Source organism: Zonotrichia leucophrys, chromosome Z, assembly GCF_028769735.1.
Source record: "Zonotrichia leucophrys gambelii isolate GWCS_2022_RI chromosome Z, RI_Zleu_2.0, whole genome shotgun sequence".
Classification (NCBI taxonomy): domain Eukaryota; kingdom Metazoa; phylum Chordata; class Aves; order Passeriformes; family Passerellidae; genus Zonotrichia; species Zonotrichia leucophrys.
In genome coordinates this window covers 796484-815821 of record NC_088200.1, presented here as the reverse complement: position 1 = coordinate 815821, position 19338 = coordinate 796484, and the positions used below count along the sequence as shown (strand labels likewise).

The 19338-nt window shown below is 53.1% G+C and overlaps 1 protein-coding gene across 4 annotated transcripts in view; it reads right to left on the bottom strand.

Annotated features, from left to right (window-relative positions):
• The window catches only part of MYO5B (myosin VB), a 151187-nt gene extending 132249 nt beyond the window's left edge, over positions 1 to 18938 (bottom strand). For all 4 annotated transcript variants that reach the window (XM_064735479.1, XM_064735481.1, XM_064735480.1 and 1 more), the window contains exon 1: positions 18797 to 18938. In XM_064735479.1, the coding sequence (XP_064591549.1) occupies positions 18797 to 18823 (27 nt within the window). In that variant the 5' untranslated portion in view covers positions 18824 to 18938. The remainder of the gene's footprint in view (positions 1 to 18796) is intronic.
• Positions 18939 to 19338: the final 400 nt, after the last annotated feature.

The window sequence follows — 19338 nt, the reverse complement described above, 5'->3', positions numbered from 1 at the left end:
TTCTCCCTCCTCTAAGGGATGACCTCATGCTTTGCTAGGTAGATAAATAAAATGAAGAAGAAAAAACTAAACTGAATAAACTTTACATTATTCAAGTTTATTTAGTTGTAAAAGCAAAGTTTTGGCAATCATGCTGAGAGTTCCCAGCTCAGAATGTACAAGACCAAAGGTTTCTGCCCTTTCTGACAAAACAGTCAGTCCCAATAGATGAGTTGCTTTAAGCTGCAGGGGTCAGTGGTTGGGCAGGGACAGCTGAACTCACGTGGCTTCAGTCACTGCCAGCATGCCCTCATGGTGACCCACAGCACCACCACAGCATGGGCCTGTCCCATAGCACCTCCAAACCACAGAGCACCAGAATCATTTGAGCTGGAAAAGCCCTCAGACCACCAAATCCAGTCATTCACAGCACTGCCCAGGCCACCACTGACACATGTCCCCAGCTGCCACATCCACACAGCTTCTAAATCCTGCAGGGATGGGGACTCCACCAGTGCCCTGAGCAGCTGGGCCAGGGCTGGCAGCCCTTTCCACAAAGGAATTTTCCCCAACATCCAGATGCATCAGAAGAGGCCATGCACACTCGTGGATGCACCAGGGATGTGGGAGAGGCACACTCATAGATGCACCAGGGATTTGGGAGCCTTTCCAAAGCGGATGTGATCTATAAAAGGCAGAGAGATGTGGAGCAGCTCATGTCCCCTCACAGCTGCTCCACCTTCCATTCCACACTGGGATGAAGCTGGAGGCTGCTGCAAAATTTCCAATTTAGATACTTTATTAAGAAAAAAAAAAATTCCCAGTTTGGGTCATGGCATGGTGCTGCCACCATGCAGAGGTGCCATCCAGGCCCTCTTCACCCCAGATACCAATCCAGCCTTTGCCACCGCTTCAGTTTCCCTCCTCCCTGTGGCTCCTCTCACCTCCTGCTCCCTGGTAAGGCAGCAAGGCTGGCTTTTGAGCCCTTATCAGGGCATTATTAAAGGCACTGCCAGAGCACAGCCTCCCAGTTCCCAGCTACGGTGCAGATAAGACTCACTTTGTATAAACAAAAATACTCTAGTAAGAGCAGAGACTCGAGTGTGAGAGGGGCATGACCTATCAGAGCATCAGCGAGATGGATTCAGCCGCAGAAAGGCAAATATTTGCTTTACCCTCCTCTCCCCATCCTCCCTGTGTTGTATTTGCAAATCAGGGTCACTTCCAAAGACAGGATATCCCCTGCATCAGGTTGGAAAAGCAGAGCAGAGCCACACGCCAAGCAGCCCTCAGAGCAGGCCCAGCTCAGCCCAGGCCTCGCTTCCCTCTGGATTTTCCTTGGAGCTTTTAGTCATTGATTTCTGTCACTGCACAGCCCCTGGGGACAAGGCAGGCAGGGACAGCACCCAGGAAATGGCTCCCAGGGCCAGAGGGCAGGGACAGATTTTGGCCCATTGGCAATGAGGAATTGCTGGCTGGGAGGGTGGGCAGGCCCTGGCCCAGGATGCCCAGAGCAGCTGTGGCTGCCCCTGGATCCCTGGCAGTGTCCCAGGCCAGGCTGGATGGGGCTGGGAGCAGCCTGGGACAGTGGGAGCTGTCCCTGCCCATGGCAGGGGTGGAATGGGATGAAATTTAAGATTCTTCCCACCCAAACCCTTCAGTGATTCTGGGATTTCCCCACAGAGGGTCTGCAGAAGCCCCAAATTTCTATGCTCCTTCAGCTGCTGGCATTTCCAGCCGTAGGGTTGTGGATCTGAGCTCCAGGTTGACGCATTTCAGAGCAGCCACCTCGTTCAGGACATGACACGTCCCAGCAGGGCCTTGCCAGGTCTCCAAGGCCGGCCCTGATGGCCACAGCAGTGCAGGGTCTGGGGACAGCCTGGCTGCCACCAGTGCGTCCACAAAGCCAGCTCCTGGCTGCCTGCACTGATGTCCCAGGGAGGAACCCCAAGGGACTGCTTTCCACAAAAGCTCTTTTCACAGGAAAGCAGTTTAACCTGCTCAAAAGGCATTTTAGCCCATTCAGACGGGAGGTTTCCCCTCTGTCCATCCACCAGCAAAGCACTGACAAAGACCTGGGCTTTGTTTCAAAGGAAGCCAGCAAACCTCAGCATCTCCACAGCCTGTTTCCAGCCAGGAACATTGTCTGGGAAAGTTGGGATTTCCCCACTCTTTACAACACTTCCTTCAGGATTTGCATGTGCAGGAGAAACCCACATCTCATTTTGCACTGACACAGGGAAAAATGAGCCACAAATCTCTCCTCATCACAAGATAGAAGAGGGTATTGGCTGGTCTGGTAGTGAGACAGACTGCCACAGTTAATACCATTATCACTCCTAACCTGTGTTTTATTGCTGCAGCAAATTTATCCCCAGTGTCTTACACGCAGTCTGCAGGAACAAAATGCAAGAAACATCCCCAAAAACTGCTTAGATCCCCCAAAGTGGAGAGTTTTGTCAGCTTGTGGAAGGGATGTTGGACACAAGCAGAGAGTTCGGCAGCTGCTGACGGCATGAAAGTGTGAAAAATGTGTATTTTATTATTGGTTTTTCACAAATATTAAAATTAATATTATATGTGTTAGAAAGTTATGCTGTATTAAGTTTTTTTTTAATAGTGTGTTGAATATAGTTTTAGGTTATAACAAAATGTAAAATAGAAACTATGTATGTGGGATATTTTTTTAAAGAAAGGAATGAAGTACTCTCACCAGATAGCAGCCACAGGACACCTGAATCTTTCAGAGAAAGAGAATTTATTGCCCCATTATGAGAAGAAATTAACTTCTTCCTGCCTTGCTCAGCCCTGTAGACACCATTAGGATTCAGAGGAAGAAGCTGACACTGATCAGACAGAATCCTGTGTTTGAATGGAATTTATGCATCATGTATCAGGTGTATGAATATGCAACAGGCTGTTGTTGTTAAGGGTTAATCCTCTGTTAACATATGTCCTTTATTGGGCCTATTTTGCCCAGAAAGAGGTACCCAGACTGTCTGTAACTTTTTGTTTTTATTGTCTCCTATTGTCCTAAATCCCAATTGTCCAAATTTTTATTCCTCTGATTATATTACTATCTTAATAACCATTTCATTACTATTAAGCTGTTTAAATTTTAAACACAAGTGGTTGGCATTTTTCGCAAAGGCAGCTCGGGGGGCTCACAGCACCCTCACAGGCCTGAAGGCCTCAGCTGGGAGGGACAGCGAGGGACAGAGCTGCCGGACAGGACACCACCCCAGCACCAGCAGTGTTTGGCTGCTGGAAGGACACACAGCCCCTGCAGAGACCCTCCAGGATCTCAGGTGCCACTCCAGCCCCACAGGCACTCACAGTGGTTTAGTGGCCAAGGGCACCGCTGCATTTTCACACCCACACTTGGCTCAGCCTGGGTTTGTGGCACCAAGGACACAGCGCCCACCCCCTCACTGCTGGTTTGTGCCAGAGCACAGCACCCACACAGTGGCTTCAGCTTTCCCCGAGCTCTGCCTCAAAAAGGGTGGGAAAAGCTGTGTTTTTAACTGTTTTTAACTGTTTTTAACTGGCCTGCTCCCATCCAACAACTTAAACACCCTTAATGCATCCCAGCCATCCAACACAGGCCCTGCATAGGCACTGCAGCTCCCAAGAGATTGCTCCAAGCATCAATCATGGGCAAGTGTGTTAACAGAGCAGCCAGCTTTCAAATCAGACATTAATTATGTACAAAGCCTGTAAGAGACGAGGGTCAGTGCTGTTTATGGGGTTAAAGCAGGTAAGGCAGACACAGCCAGGGCCTCTTCCATCTGCTGGCGTGTTTCTAAAGCTCTTCAGCTTTCAAAATATGAGCTCTGCTTCAGCTCTGAACTGATTTGCTCTGCCCTGACTTGAAAAAATTACATTTGTTTTGTGTGAACAGGAGGAGAGAAGCCAAGTCCTTCCAAAGTGGCCTTTTCCCTTCCCAGACAAATTAACTGTGTTGAAGTTTAGCCTCACGCCAGGACAGGTTTGTCCAGATCCCAGGCACATTTCAGCTGTTCCCAGCTTTCCAGCTGCTTCCCAGGCAGGAGAGAGGGATCAGGGAGGCAACCCTCCTGCCCAGTCCGAGCCTGGCCATGGCTCCAGAGACCCCCAAACCTCACAGGAGCTCTGGGCATCCAGCACCCACTGCTAATGCTGCAGAAATTCCTCCTGAGTCATTCAGGGGCAGCTCAGAGTTCAGAGCCCCCAGTGACCAACTCAGGCACCCAGAGGTGTGTGCAGAGGAAATTAATTTATCTAGACAAGCGTCAGGGCTGCGTCTCTTCCAGCCATCTCTGTAACTGCACCTAAAAGCAGCGTTTATCAACAGGGATGCATCTAAAACATGTCAGTCTACGGCTCTGAAACTTGGAGGCAGAAGAAACAAGATTTTAACCCGAGGAAGGTGCTAACTTGCTTGGTGAAGATACCTGAAGTTTATTTCTAAGCTTCAAGTCACATTATAATGCAGCTCTTTAAAGAAGAGCTTTTGGGGAGCAGGTCAGAAAACAAGAGTGGATTGTGTCCTGTGGAAGGAGAGGAGTGGAATCCTGCCTGGAGGCAAAAGCAGAGCATTAAAAAACACCTACACCCGAATGATCACACAAAAGTGAAAACAACAACAAAGGCTGAAGACTTGGAACCCCCTTCCAGAAAACAGCAGCAGTTCCAGCACACCCCTAGGGTGGACTTTTTGCCCCAAAACGCTGCCCATGCAGCACAGCTCCCCTTCCCCTTTTCAGGTGGGCTCTGACCTTGCTCCATCACCTTGGACATTCACTCCAGGACCTGGCAATATCGTGTGTCTGCATCTCAGCAGCACCTTGCACACTGCTACAACGTTAATTTAGCTGCAATATGGAACTGAGACCAAAGTGCTGTTGCCATACTTCAGGAGGATTACAGAACTATTTTTAATAAGGGTTTTAATAAGCTCTAAGCAGAGTAAGTTGCTTTTGCTCAGCTCACATGGCTGCAAAGATAAAACCTTGCACAAAGCAACAGCCACAAGCTGCTTGACAGAACTTGCCGCGCTAAAAATTACGGAGTTACCTCTTAAAAGAATGTTCTCCTTTGTTGCCTTTGAAGTAAAAGTTTAGACACTACAAACTCAGGTTTGGCTATCTCGCAGTTTTACAACATCACAGAGCTGCACTTCTGCAGTTTCTGTTTGGTTTTGGCCAGACACTTGCAGGATCAGGAATGAGCAACATTGAAGGTTTGGAGCACAAGAAAAGCACTTAAATCTTGCTTTGTGAACTAATATTCTTTATGTACTTTAGATGTGCATCATCAGGTGGGCATCCTCCTGAGCTGGGACAGCAAAAATCAAATTCCCACACCACATTCCACATCCCCAGCCACTGCTGATCACCCACAGCTAGACCAGAGTCACAGCTCCCAACACCCTCAGCCACATCCCAGAGGTGGCAGGCACCCACAGCACAGGGATGGTCACCTCCAGATAACACACATCTGTTGGAAACCAGTTAGTATCAGTATTATATTTTCCTCAGGGAAAAAAAAAACATAAACAGAAAAAGAAAACAAGCCCATCCTGAATCTAGGAAAGGCTCAGCACAACAAAATTTAAAATTATAAGTAACTATTAGTTTTTTCTAGTCTGTGAGAGTTTCTCCCTCCCCCACCACTTAGTACAATCTCTATTGTCTGAAAAGCGTTTAACTGGAAGTGGGTCATGTCTCCTGGCATTACTAAATCTTCCCAAATTTCCCCCGATTAGTCAAATGCAATATCCTCCCTGACATCTGAATGATTGAGGTAGTGTGTAATGCCATTTTTCCCCTGAATGAGCCACATCAAAGAGGGTTATAAGCCTAGAGATAGCACGCCAGATAAAAGAGTCGCCAACAGATTGTGCCCAAAATGTTACTGAGGGAAATTAAATCGTTTTGTTGGAAGGGTTGTCCTTTGGAAACACTCAGCCATTAGGATTGAAAGTGGAGAGACAAGAAACTGCCTTCAGAGCTGCTAGGAGGATGAAACCTCACTAGCTGTGAACTGAGTGGTCCCATTGTTAAAACACTTGGGCACATGGAAGATTTTCTATCAGCCACAACATCCAGCCTGCTCTTCACACAGAGACATCAAAAACCATCCTGCTGGGAGTTAACAACAGCCTAAATTTGGGCAATACCTCTCAAATAACTGTAAATTACAGCAGGATCCTATCAGACTAGAAAAAAATAAGAAAAAAAAAAAGTGAAAAAGCAGTAAACCTGCTACTGCAGGAAAAGAAAATAACAATTTAATAAGTGGGATGTAACAGCAAGCAATCGTTCAGGCATGAGTTATATCCAAAGGGTTCAAAAATCCCACCCTTTGAAGCAGAAGCTGCTCCAGTGCTGATGTGGGGCTGAGCTCTGTCCTCAGGAAAAGAGCTGGAGCTTTAAACACGTGTCAGGTTGGTGATTAGGTGAGATCCGGGCAAAGTTTAGTCAATAACAGCAGGGTTTGTGTTCTGCTGATTTACCTCACGTGACCTCCCCAGTGCCAAAACTTTGCACCGGAGCAAAGGCTGGCAGGAGACAGCACATTTTTCAGTCCAAAAAAAAAAAAAAAGAGTAATAAATTAAAATAATATTTAAAAAAGAAGGAGAGGGAGAGAGCCTACGGACCTTTTGGCATTGACAAATAGAATGTTCCGCTTCTGAGAACTGGCTTTTTATCCAAAGATAAAAAGTGTGTGGTGCAGAAATCCATATTAAAAAAAAAAAAAAAAGAAAAAAAGAGGGGCACTAGAGAGATTCCATTTGGGTGAGAACGCAAATGCCTGCTGGTGGACTTTGGGATGCAAACCTGTATTTTGGGTCGGGCAGTGCCTGGGGAGGAAAAGCCTGCTTGCAGTTTTTGGGGAGTGCCAAGTGGTTCAGCCTGGAGCAGCCTCAGCCATGCCCACCTCTTGCAGCACAGAGTGCTGAAAGGGAAATTCAGTCAGGTTTTGCTACTAAGGGTGGTTCAGGCCCACCCTGATGGTCAATGAGCAGGTGGTTCAGGTCACCCCAAGGTGGTCAGCACTGACCACCAGGCACCTTGGGGACAGTCCCCAGGACTGCCCAAAACCCAGGGTGTGAGCACAGCCACCCCTCACTGCAACAGCAGCGGGGAGGGCAAAGTGCAGAGAGATGAAGATTAGCTCTGACAGCCTCGACTCCGAGTTTATTTTGGCATGGCAAGAGCACACGAGGCTTCAAAGCAGCTCTGACGAGGAGCAGGGGCTGGGCAGCAGCAGCTGCCCCGGGGCTGAATTCCAGCGCCGTCCCTGCCACCGGCTGCACCCAAAGCATCAGCCCTGTAACCCTCATGCCAGGGCTCTGCAGAACTGGGACCTGCACGCTCAAGGCACCTCGATTTTCCTCCTTCCCTCTTGCTTGTTTTTAAATGAAGTGTTTTATTTAGCAGCTCTGCCTGCATCCCCTGCAACTGGGCAGACAAAGCAGCAGCGCTTCTGCAGGGGGAGGAACAGCTCGTCTCCTTGCTGGGGCAGGATCCGAACAAAAACAAAGGCTTTGGAAAGCAGAAGTGAAAACAAGCAGAAGGGAGGGGGAGCAACAGATTTCAGACCCGGTGCTTCCAGGGTTTACAGGAGCAAGATAGGAGCTGCTTATCTCTGGCCAGGGCAGTGCAGTATGTGCTGCAGGAGTGCCAAGGGCAGGTCTGTCACCTTGGCACCTCTGCTCCCCAAAAGGCACAGGGAGAGAAGCCCAGCTCAGAGGGGCAGGGGAGGCCCTGCAGACACCCCTGAGGGCAGCTCTGCTCAGGCACAGGTGAGATGTTCACAGGTCACACAGACCTGCCCTCCCTGAGAGTCTTACCATGGTGCTACAGGTTCTGCTCCAGTCAGAATGTGCCTTGTTGGTACCATTGCTCACAAGAGGATAGTGCAGGTGTTCACAGTCCAACCTAGCAGAGAATTGCTTTCCTGTCTCACCTGGCCTTGGAAGAAATCAAAGGGACAGCACAAGACATGAGACACCGCCCAAGCTCTGGGTAGGCAGCTCTTTATCTCCAATTTCTTTCATTATTTTATTTCTTACCACTAAACACGGCAGTGAAAGAGGAATCAGATAAGCAACGAGCAGGCACCCCACAGCTGTGGGAAGTGCTGGCAAAAGCCACATCAGTATTCCCATATCCACCTCCTGCTATGGAGCAGAACCTTCTCCTCCAGAGCAGGACACATGGCTCTAGCAGGAGATGTGGGACCAACCCAAGACCTCAGCAGTCCAGTGCTGCCAGGTGAGAGCCACCTCCAGCTCTCCATGCCCACCCCACCAGGAGGCTGAGTGTCCCTGAACAAGCCCCAGGCCCTGCCCAGGGCAAAGAACAGCAATACCCACAGCGCCCACCTTCCCAGAGCTCACAGTAATTAAGCAGCATCAATCCACGAGGAGTTACTCAGCTTAATTAGATTGGAAATTACACCTTCTATCATCTCAGCATCCTGGCATCCACTGGCTGCCTTGAGACATGCTTACACCAGCCACGCTCACCTGGGGTGTAGCAGCAAAGACCAGCTCCTCAGCAGGCACAGGGATCAGGTATTTTTATTCCTATTTTCTTTCAAAGCCATTTTCAATTAGCCTCACTTGCTAAGTGCTTGCCAGGTGCTTGCTCACACCCAGCCTGCTTTGGCAGCTGTAGGTTAGCCTGTGCCTCCTGAAACCATCCCTGTGGGGCTTCCAGAACAATCCGGACATGCCCGTGATGCTCTAAAAGCCATCTTCAAACACATCAAGGGTCCTTTTTCCCTTTGAAGAGCAGTGACTGGCTGGGCCACATCCCTGAGGTGTAACCTGCTATTGTGATAGGCAGTGATTCACCCAGGAGACATCCTGCTCCCAGCATGGTTAGCACACGCAGCCAGCTCCCCACAGGCTGTGGCACTTCCAGGAGGGAGCCTGGGCAGTGACTCACCACGGGAAGGGGGAGGTTTGCACTGGGTGTAAGGGCTCCACCAAGGGAAGCTCATCCCTTCGTGGGCTGCCCCTGCTCCTTCAGGGTGGGAGCTGGTTGTGGTCTGAAGGGTTGGTCAGCCCAGGTGTGGAAAGGATGTTCTCAAGGAACAGCTGAGCTGGAAGCACGTGGTGATGGAGACTTGTGGGTGAGAGCCAAGAGAAATATCCAAAAGTCAGAATGGACGTGGGTTTCCCAGAGGGGCAGGCTGCCCAGAGTGGCTGCCCCTGGATCCCTGGCAGTGTCCCAGGCTGGGCTGGACAGGGCTTAGAGCAACCTGGGATAGGGGAAGGTGTCCCTGCCCATGGCAGGAAACCTGGATGATCCCTGAAGTCCCTCCCAACCCAAACCATTCTGTGATTCCATGACACAGCACACATCTCCCACTGAGGATCTATGGAAGCACCAAGCACCTGGAGAGCCAGAGGAGGCAAAGCCACCCCAGTGGTGCCACCACAGGGCCTGTGTGGGAATGTGGAGAGAGGGAGCTGAGGGCTGTACACTAAGGAGGAGGTGAACAGGGTCACAACAGCCTGCCCTACACCCTACAGAGCCAGGGAGGGCAGCCAGGGGTGTACAGGGGATACAGTGTGGATAAATGAAGGTGGTACAGAATGTAATCTTATCCCCTAAAGAGTTGCAGCTGAACCAATTACTAATTACCAATTACAGGAGCAGGTCTGATGTTAACAGGCCACACCTGTAGCCAATCAGAAGAGTGTTATAAAAGAGTGGATTGGTGGGAACTGGAGTCAGTTGGCTGCTGTGAGGACAAGGAAGAGTTAATGCCTAAAGGAGCTGCCTACAAGAAACTTCAAGGAGGTATGAAACTCTAACAATATGGAACCCTTGCCATGTACTGACAATAGAACTCCTGCAATATAATGACAACACTGGGGGGTCACAGAGCACTGCTGCTGCTCTGCTGGGACTTCCTGGGGACAAACACAGGGCACTGAAAGCCAGTGCCACAGAAAACTGCTCAGGGAGGGGAAAATTAACAATGAAATCTATAAAAGGACAGTCAGATGGGGTTTGGTTAAAAATGGCAAAGGATGGTGGCAGAGCAGGCCAGGAGCACAGGCTGCTGGAGGAGCTGCTCCACCATCCCACTCCCTGCACCATGCCAGGGCTGGCAGTCAGCACCTGCAGGTAATCACTGCCCACAGTGAGGGTTTACACACCTGTGCTGCTCACAGTCCATACCTGGAGGTGTTTAAGTCATTCCCGAGATTCCCAGGTTTCAGTCAGCTGCAGAAGGCTTTTCAGACACGGACAAACCAAGGAGAAAAGGAGAGCACAGCTGGAGAAGGAGTCACATTTCCAGGCTGAAGGCTGATCCCTGTAGGGATGCTCTTCTCCCAACCCTCTGGATACCACAGGAAAGGCAAAGGGCAGAAATGCCAAACCCTCAAAAGCTTTGTTAGTACACCTGGTGAGTTCACCATGACCCGGACAACACTTTGAAGAGGATTCACCAAGGAAAGCCCTGTGAAGCCCATCACCTACCAAGCCTGGTCCTTCCCAGCCCTGCCACCACCTCTGGACAGGGCTCTGCTCATCCTTGAAGGCTCAGGCTGAGCCAAAATCCAACCCCACCCCACAAGACATGTCTGAGAGCAGGCCAGAGGCGTACGAGGACAACAGCTTTACAGCCAGCTCGAGACACAGAAAGCTGACAGGGACCTTTTTTCAGTTTTGATAAGCAGCAAATTCTTCCCTAAAGTGTTCTGCAAACATTTCAGGTGTCTGCCACAGCTTGAGGTTCCTCTGCAATAACAGCAGTAATTTTCCTGACCTGGATTGTAGCTCACTCTGATGCTCCTTTAGCCACCAGCAAACGCCTCTGTGTGCAGGGAGGGTCAAAGATCAGGCAGCAGCACCACACAAAAACACCAGCTCAGAGCTTCACCTGCCTCACCTGACATTTATTACACCCATGGCTACCTCAGAAAGCCCAAAGTCCACCTTCATGCTCAAGTGGGGCTGCTCCTGTGGATTCCCTGAAGGACAGCCATCACAGTAAGGGAACACAACTCCTGCTTTGGACAGGGCTTCAAACTCATTGCTGCGTAAATTAAAAGTGAAACACATCTAGAACTGCACTGTTTTACAGCAAACTGAGAAGTTTGAACATATATGTATAGAAACACAGTCACAAACATACACAGCCTTCTTTCTCGGTCACCAGAAGAGATGCATGAGTTCACATTCAGGGTCATTATTTTCTCTGCCTGGTAATTGGCAGCAAGAAAGAACAACAAAGCAAAAAAATCCTCCCCTGTAAATACATTCCTCAACAGCAGCCAGGCTGCCTGTAACAAATAACCTCGGATAAACTCCTTCCTAAGGGCAGGGAGGACTCATCCCACCCAATCCCATAGGAACCAGCACAGCACCCACTGCTGCTCCCATCCCTCACCCTGGAGTGAGCCCAGCAAATCACTGCGACTTGGGCTTCATGCACTGCGATTTCCACACCACAGTTTCACACCCTTGGAGCAGAATCAGGGCAGGAATTCTCAGAAATAGTTTTTTAGAAGAGCAAGCTGATCAATCCCAGCCAGCAAGAGGGCATGCAGCGGGATCTAGCTAATTAACCCTGCTGCAACCATTCCCGGGGCTGTGCCCCAGCACCTGCACTCAGCTCTGAGCTCCTTGGCTCAGTGGCTCTCATCTGACCCAAGCACAGGGATTATTAAATGCACAACTGAGATGAAAAATTGCACAAACAGAGATGGAAATGGGGTTATTTTTGCAGCACAAAGCCCCCGGAGCAGCGTGCCCTGTGGTGGGACATGCACCCACACAGCGCCAGGAGAGTGTGGGGTGAACTCCAGCCCATCGAGGCAGGGAAATGCCCCCAGGCCACAATCCCTCACCTCCCTGGGAGGCAGGCAGGCCCAGACCCAGTGGGCTGGAGGGTGTTTCAGGCCAGGCTCGGCTCTGTCTGTCTGTCTGTCCCTGTGCCACCGTGGGGAGGCCGAGGGGCCCCGGGCGGCTGCGGCGCTGCCCGTGCCCTTGGCACAGCCCCAGCCTGCAGAGAGCTGGCTGGAGCAATCAGAGTTTACATTTCAATGGTTTTCTCTCTGCCACTGCAGCTCATAATGAGGCAGGCTCAGGAGGAGCCCGGGGATGCCGATGGACCTGGCTCCCTCAGCGAGACAGCCCCATCCTTACATAAAAACCCCAGAGTGGCCTCCCAGCTGTCCCTGCCCTCTGTGCTATGACCCACACGTGTTCTCATCATCTAAATAAAGAAAAAGAGACAAAAACCTTCAGCTGTAACCTGCTTTTCTTCACAGGAGCTGCAATGAGCTCAGGAGCTCTGCAGCATCGCATGGATGTCCTGGGATTGAACCCCAAACACTCCCCGCCCCCAGCACTTATTCCCAGAAATTTGTTCTACACAATCCACAGAAAATCTTCTCTCCCCTTCCCTGCTGCTCCTCAGCCCCAAGCCAGCCCACAGGCACACGCTGAGGATGAATCCTCCCCGAGCCTTGCAGGATAAATAATTTTCAGGAGGTTTTATTGGCAGAAGGTCTGTGCCAATGCATTGACTCAATCAGTGTGTGATCACACTGGCAGCATTCACACCCTTTTGAGAAGTTTCTCCCCAGGGTCAGAAACCACCAATTCATTCCAGCTATTTCATTTAATACAACTTTAAGTGAAAACCCGAGTCTTCTACACCCAACACTGGCCATTAGAAGAGGATTTTTTTAATGCATAAAGTCTGTAAGAAAATACTTGGCAAACAGCAGCCACTTTGCACAACGACAGCAAAAAAATAACATGAAAAATAAATACCCTGGTTTCTTATTTACCCAGAGCTTACAGACCTTCTGAAGAGCATATCTTGAGCTGCACAACACCCCAGGAGCAGAGAGACACAGCTTATTCCTCAGCCTGGCAGAAGCACTATTTTGCATGAGGTTCAGAGGCTATACTTACAAGGACAATTACCATATTTTAAGAAGCACCTTTAAGAGAGCAGAACATCAAAAGCCAAAGCAATTACAGTTGGTTTTGCCATACAGAGAGACTCACCTTACAATGTTACAAAGGTCAGCCATACAAACAAGTCTAATTTCTGGTTTAGTGCTGCAAATCAACCCTGATGATGATGATGGCATCTTCCATGGGGTGACCTGGTACATCCCTCCTATCCAGTGCACAGCCCGGGGCACAGCACAGGCTCAGTTATCAACACCAGGCTCACACTGGCACTGCCCAGGCTCAGTGATCCCACACCAGGCTCACACTGGCACTGCCCAGGCTGTGATCCCACACCAGGCTCACACTGGCACTGCTCAGGCTCAGTTATCCCACACCAGGCTCACACTGGCACTGCCCAGGCTGTGATCCCACACCAGGCTCACACTGGCACTGCCCAGGCTGTGATCCCACACCAGGCTCACACTGGCACTGCTCAGGCTGTGATCTCACACCAGGCTCACACTGACACAGGCTCAGTTATCCCAACCAGGCTCACACAGGCACTGCCCAGGCTGTGATCCCACACCAGGCTCACACTGGCACTGCTCAGGCTCAGTGATCCCACACCAAGCTCACACTGACACAGGCTCAGTTATCCCAACCAGGCTCACACAGGCACTGCCCAGGCTGTGATCCCACACCAGGCTCACACTGGCACAGGCTCAGTGATCCCACACCAGGCTCACACTGGCACTGCCCAGGCTGTGATCCCACACCAGGCTCACACTGGCACTGCCCAGGCTCAGTGATCCCACACCAGGCTCACACTGGCACTGCTCAGGCTGTGATCCCACACCAGGCTCACACTGGCACAGGCTCAGTGATCCCACACCAGGCTCACACTGGCACTGCCCAGGCTGTGATCCCACACCAGGCTCACACTGGCACAGGCTCAGTGATCCCACACCAGGCTCACACTGGCACTGCCCAGGCTCAGTGATCCCACACCAGGCTCACACTGGCACTGCTCAGGCTGTGATCCCACACCAGGCTCACACTGGCACTGCCCAGGCTCAGTGATCCCACACCAGGCTCACACTGGCACTGCCCAGGCTGTGATCCCACACCAGGCTCACACTGGCACTGCCCAGGCTCAGTGATCCCACACCAGGCTCACACTGGCACTGCCCAGGCTCAGTTATCCCACACCAGGCTCACACTGGCACTGCCCAGGCTCAGTGATCCCACACCAGGCTCACACTGGCACTGCCCAGGCTTTGATCCCACACCAGGCTCACACTGGCACTGCCCAGGCTTTGATCCCACACCAGGCTCACACTGGCACAGGCTCAGTTATCCCACACCAGGCTCACACTGGCACTGCCCAGGCTCAGTGATCCCATGCCAGGCTCACACTGGCACTGCTCAGGCTCAGTGATCCCATGCCAGGCTCACACTGGCACAGGCTCAGTGATCCCACACCAGGCTCACACTGGCACTGCCCAGGCTCTGATCCCACACCAGGCTCACACTGGCACTGCCCAGGCTCAGTGATCCCACACCAGGCTCACACTGGCACTGCCCAGGCTGTGATCCCACACCAGGCTCACACTGGCACTGCCCAGGCTCAGTGATCCCACACCAGGCTCACACTGGCACAGGCTCAGTGATCCCACACCAGGCTCACACTGGCACTGCCCAGGCTGTGATCCCACACCAGGCTCACACTGGCACAGGCTCAGTGATCCCACACCAGGCTCACACTGGCACTGCCCAGGCTGTGATCCCACACCAGGCTCACACTGGCACTGCCCAGGCTCAGTTATCAACACCAGGCTCACACTGGCACTGCTCAGGCTGTGATCCCACACCAGGCTCACACTGGCACAGGCTCAGTTATCCCACACCAATCTCACACCTGCACAGGCTCGTGGGTTCATGAGCTGCCTTTGCCCCCTGCTCCAGTAAAGAGGATTTGGAAAGTCCCCTGCCCAGCTGCAGTTTTCTGGGCCTGGCTGTACCTGGGCACATCAGGGAGGTGGCAGGGCCAGCACAAGCAGCCTTATAAATAAGTGTCTTGGGCTATGCACAGATTAGGTGAAATTCTCCTTTGTCTCCATATGGAACAGGTTTTTGCCGGCTGTAATTCTCTATGCCACCACCTGCTCTCTACCTCTTGCACAGGCTGGTGCCAGGTGCCTTCCTCTGCCACAGAACTCCTTTTCTGCTGCTCAACTCCTGTTTGTTTCTGCCATAAAACGAAATCCACCGCCAGAGAATCCCAGAGTGTCCAGGTGAAGTGGGTGTGACAAGAGAGAATGGTCCCTCCATAACTATTGACCAAAGTGGGGTCCTACACACTTGAAGGTTGGAGCAGTTGTGGATCTACTGTCATGCTCATAATTAGGCAGAGCTATTAATTACCCTGCTTGATGGGGGTATTAAACACCAGTCAGCCCTTGCAGTGACACAGGCATCCCATGGAGAAGGCCTCCAGCAGAAGCTCAGAGCTGCTGGTGTTCCCAGGATGGGTTCCTCTCCTCCATAAGTGTCCCCCAGGCCAATCCAACACACCAAACTCATCAGCATGGTGACAAATTTATACACCAAGAAAACTACTACTACTACAGATCCCCACAAGGTCCCAGAAAACCTTCTGCAAGCAGCACATGGAAGCTGAGGGCCCTCCACACAACACACACCAGCTCCCACTGCAGTTGAGCAGGAAGGAGACCTGAGAATTCCCACCTGGCTGCTCCAAAGTGGCTCCTCAGCAGTTTCTCCCATGCTGGCTCCAGCGGGAGGAGGAATGACTCAGAGGAAGGTGCAGCTGTGGCTGTGCCAGCACAGCAGCACCTGTGGGGTCAATGGCCTGCTGGATCAATAGACTCTCAGCAAGACAGCTGTACTGAGCCTGGATCACCTTCTTCCCCCTCCTCTGCTCCCCACAAACAGCCTCACCTGCCAGCAGAGGCCCAGGAGCCTCAGCCCTGCCCTGGGCATCACTTCTGTCCCTGAGCATCACCCCTGCCCACCTGGGCATCACTTCTGTCCCTGGGTATCACCCCTGCCCGCCTGGGCATCACTTCTGTCCCTGGGCATCACCCCTGCCCACCTGGGCATCACTTCTGTCCCTGGGTATCACCGCTGCCCACCTGGGCATCACATCTGTCCCTGGGTATCACCCCTGCCCGCCTGGGCATCACTTCTGTCCCTGGGCATCACCCCTGCCCACCTGGGCATCACTTCTGTCTCTGGGTATCACCCCTGCCCACCTGGGCATCACTTCTGTCCCTGGGCATCACCCCTGCCCACCTGGGCATCACTTCTGTCCCTGGGTATCACCCCTGCCCGCCTGGGCATCACTTCTGTCCCTGGGCATCACCCCTGCCCACCTGGGCATCACTTCTGTCCCTGGGTATCACCGCTGCCCACCTGGGCATCACATCTGTCCCTGGGTATCACCCCTGCCCGCCTGGGCATCACTTCTGTCCCTGGGCATCACCCCTGCCCACCTGGGCATCACTTCTGTCTCTGGGTATCACCCCTGCCCACCTGGGCATCACTTCTGTCCCTGGGCATCACCCCTGCCCACCTGGGCATCACTTCTGTCTCTGGGTATCACCCCTGCCCACCTGGGCATCACTTCTGTCCCTGGGCATCACCCCTGCATGGAGCTGACCTGCAGGTGAGCACCAGGACTGAGCCCAACACATCCCCTCTGCCTCGGGGACTCCGCAGCCACCAGCACCACCAGGCTCAGCACCTCCAGCACTGTGGGGTTTGTTGTGGGTTTTAAGCCTTCTTTGATCTTTTTCTTGAGCTCTCAAAGTCACAGGAAACATTTTTCCTGCGGCTTCAAAGGCCAGAGCTGGCACAGGGGCCCCATGCAGCAGACAGCCCAGCAGGACAGCCCTAAATTTCACCGTGACTCAGCTGCACAGACAGCCCTGGTGGGTTACAGCCCTTGTGGGCCCCTGGCCCCACCACCTAAAAATCCAGCTCATCCCTTGAATGTTCCTGCAAAACTGACAGGCAACAGCAGAAGGGCCAGTGCTGAAACACGCGCTCTCACCAACAAACTTTGTTGTTGTTCAAATTAAACCTAAAGTTAACAGCACACACAGGTTGCCACCAAATCCCCACCCCTTCCTCATCAGAAAGTCCCTACACAGCAGAAAGATCCCAAGCAACGCCCCAGGAGGCAGCTCACACCTGCTCAACAGACCAACAGGAGTGTAAACCCGGGCAGCAAAAAAGACAACACACGTCAACTACTGCTCATCAAGTCAAAAATCAATTAACCAGGCTGCTTTAATCAGCCCATCAAGGGGGATAGCACAGCACTGGGAGCCAGCTCCCCTCCTGCCAGGGATGCTGGCCATCACATCCATGCACTCATCCTGAGAGGTGCTGTGGTGGGCACGGCAGGGCTGTTTAGCCACAGCTCTGCTCCTGCTCCTCTCCGGGTTTTCCAAGGGGAAAAGATGTTCCAAACTCGGCTTTTGAAGTGCTCCCGAGAAGGATGGAGGTCATCCCGCTCACAGACAGCCCAGCTCAGTCCAGCAGGGCCTCTGCAATGCCCACGGGTTCAGAGGAGATCACTGGATCCACCATTCATCCTGCATCCCTTTGATGGCCAAAGGAAAGGTTCGTGGCAACCCCCGACGTTACATAAAAAGCAGAATGAGTTACAGGAGCAGAAATCTGCAGCAAAGTTAAGCCCGGGGGACACAAAGTGATTCTGCTGCCAACCTGGCAGCACCTCCACGAGCTGACCACGGCCACAGGGAGAGCCCAAACCACTAAAATTCCCTTTATGACAACAGATGATGCTGACACTGCCACACAGCAAAGCCTTTTCTGAAGCCAAGCGCCGCTCCCGGCCAGCCCCTGCCCGGCGGTACCGATGGTTTTGGCATTCCCGGAGCGCGGCTGCCCCCGAGCAGCCCCGGGAGATGCAGAGCGCGGCGAGAGGGCTCTCTGCCCATCCGAGCGCTCCGAGCCAGGCGGGTCTCGCACTGCCGGCGAGAGCTCTTTCATCGGGCCAGGTCAATCGGCACAGATCTCTCTGGACACAAACTCCCGCGGGGAAAGGGAGCGAAGAGCCCCGAACTGTGTGGGAGGCATCCACAGCCCAAGGGCTGGGGTTACCCGAGTATCCCACAGACACAAAATAACAAAAAAAAAAAAAAATTAAAACCAGAGCGGAAACTGTTTTTCTAGTCCAGATCTCAGGCTCTGCTTTAAACAGAGCACCTGAGCCTCACAATTACCACCACGATCGCTTTTTAAGAGCAAGGGAAGCGTGGGGCCGGTCGGGGCGCGGTGCCCGGCCAGGCCACCAGCCGTGCCACCTTCCCTGGCTGCCATGAGGAAGCGGGCGCGTCCCATCGCGCCCCTGCCAAGGCATCTCATCCAGGACTTGTGGAACAAAAAGGGCTCTGGAAACCGGACACCACGGAAGCGTTTCGGTGAGTTGGGCACTCGCTCTGCGCTCCTGTGATTCCGCACCTTCCTGCCCCTCCGGCCCGGGCTTTAGGAATCGAGCAGGGCAGGAATCGAGCAGGGCAGGAATATCCCAGGGGGTCTGGGCAGGCTGGGAGGGTTTTGGCCGCGCAGGTGACGGGAGCGCACGGAGGGCGAGGCCGCCGCCGCGACCCACGGGCGAAGTCCGCCCTGCAGCGCGGAGAGCCGGCGGGGTGGAACTCCGGGGGCCCGGGAGGGGTCCGGGAGGGGTCCGGGGCCGCGGGGGCACGGCGGGGATGCCGCTCCGCATCCCGCGCACCTGCGGGAAAGTTGCGGGCCCCCTCCCGGGCCAGGAACGAGCCCCCCCCCGAGGGCAGGGGGAGCTCGGAGAGGCGCCCGCAGAGCCCCCCGCGCCCTCCCCGCTCACCTTGGTGTAGAGCTGCGCGGCGGACATGGCCGGGGCGGGCGGCGCTAGGCGCGGGGCATGGGGGCGGCGGGCGGCCGGACCGACCGCCGCACGGACACACGGACGCTCCGGCGCACCGGCGCTCCGACCTTTACACCCGCCGCGGCCGGCCGGGCACGGGCACGGGAAGCGAAGGGAGCGGCAGCGGCAGGAGGAGGAGGAGGAGGAGGAGAAGAAGGAGGAGGAGGAGGAGGAGGCGGCAGCAGCACCGCTCCGCCTCCGCCGCGCCCCGCTCAGGTATGGGGAGGCTCGGCCCGGCTCCCTTCGGTTTCCTCGGCTCCGCTTTTATTATTATCATTTCTTTTACTTAATTAAAAATAAAAAAAAAGGAAAGGAAAAAAAAAAACTCTTTTTAATAAATATTTTTTTCTTCCCGGCCGCTTTACCCCACGGCCCTCGGCATCCCCATCCCGCCCAGCTGCGGCGCCCCCCGGGCAGGGTCCCCCCGGCAGCGCAAGTTGGTGCTGCGTTTGGAAGGGTTTTGCCTTTTACCCATCTCCCTT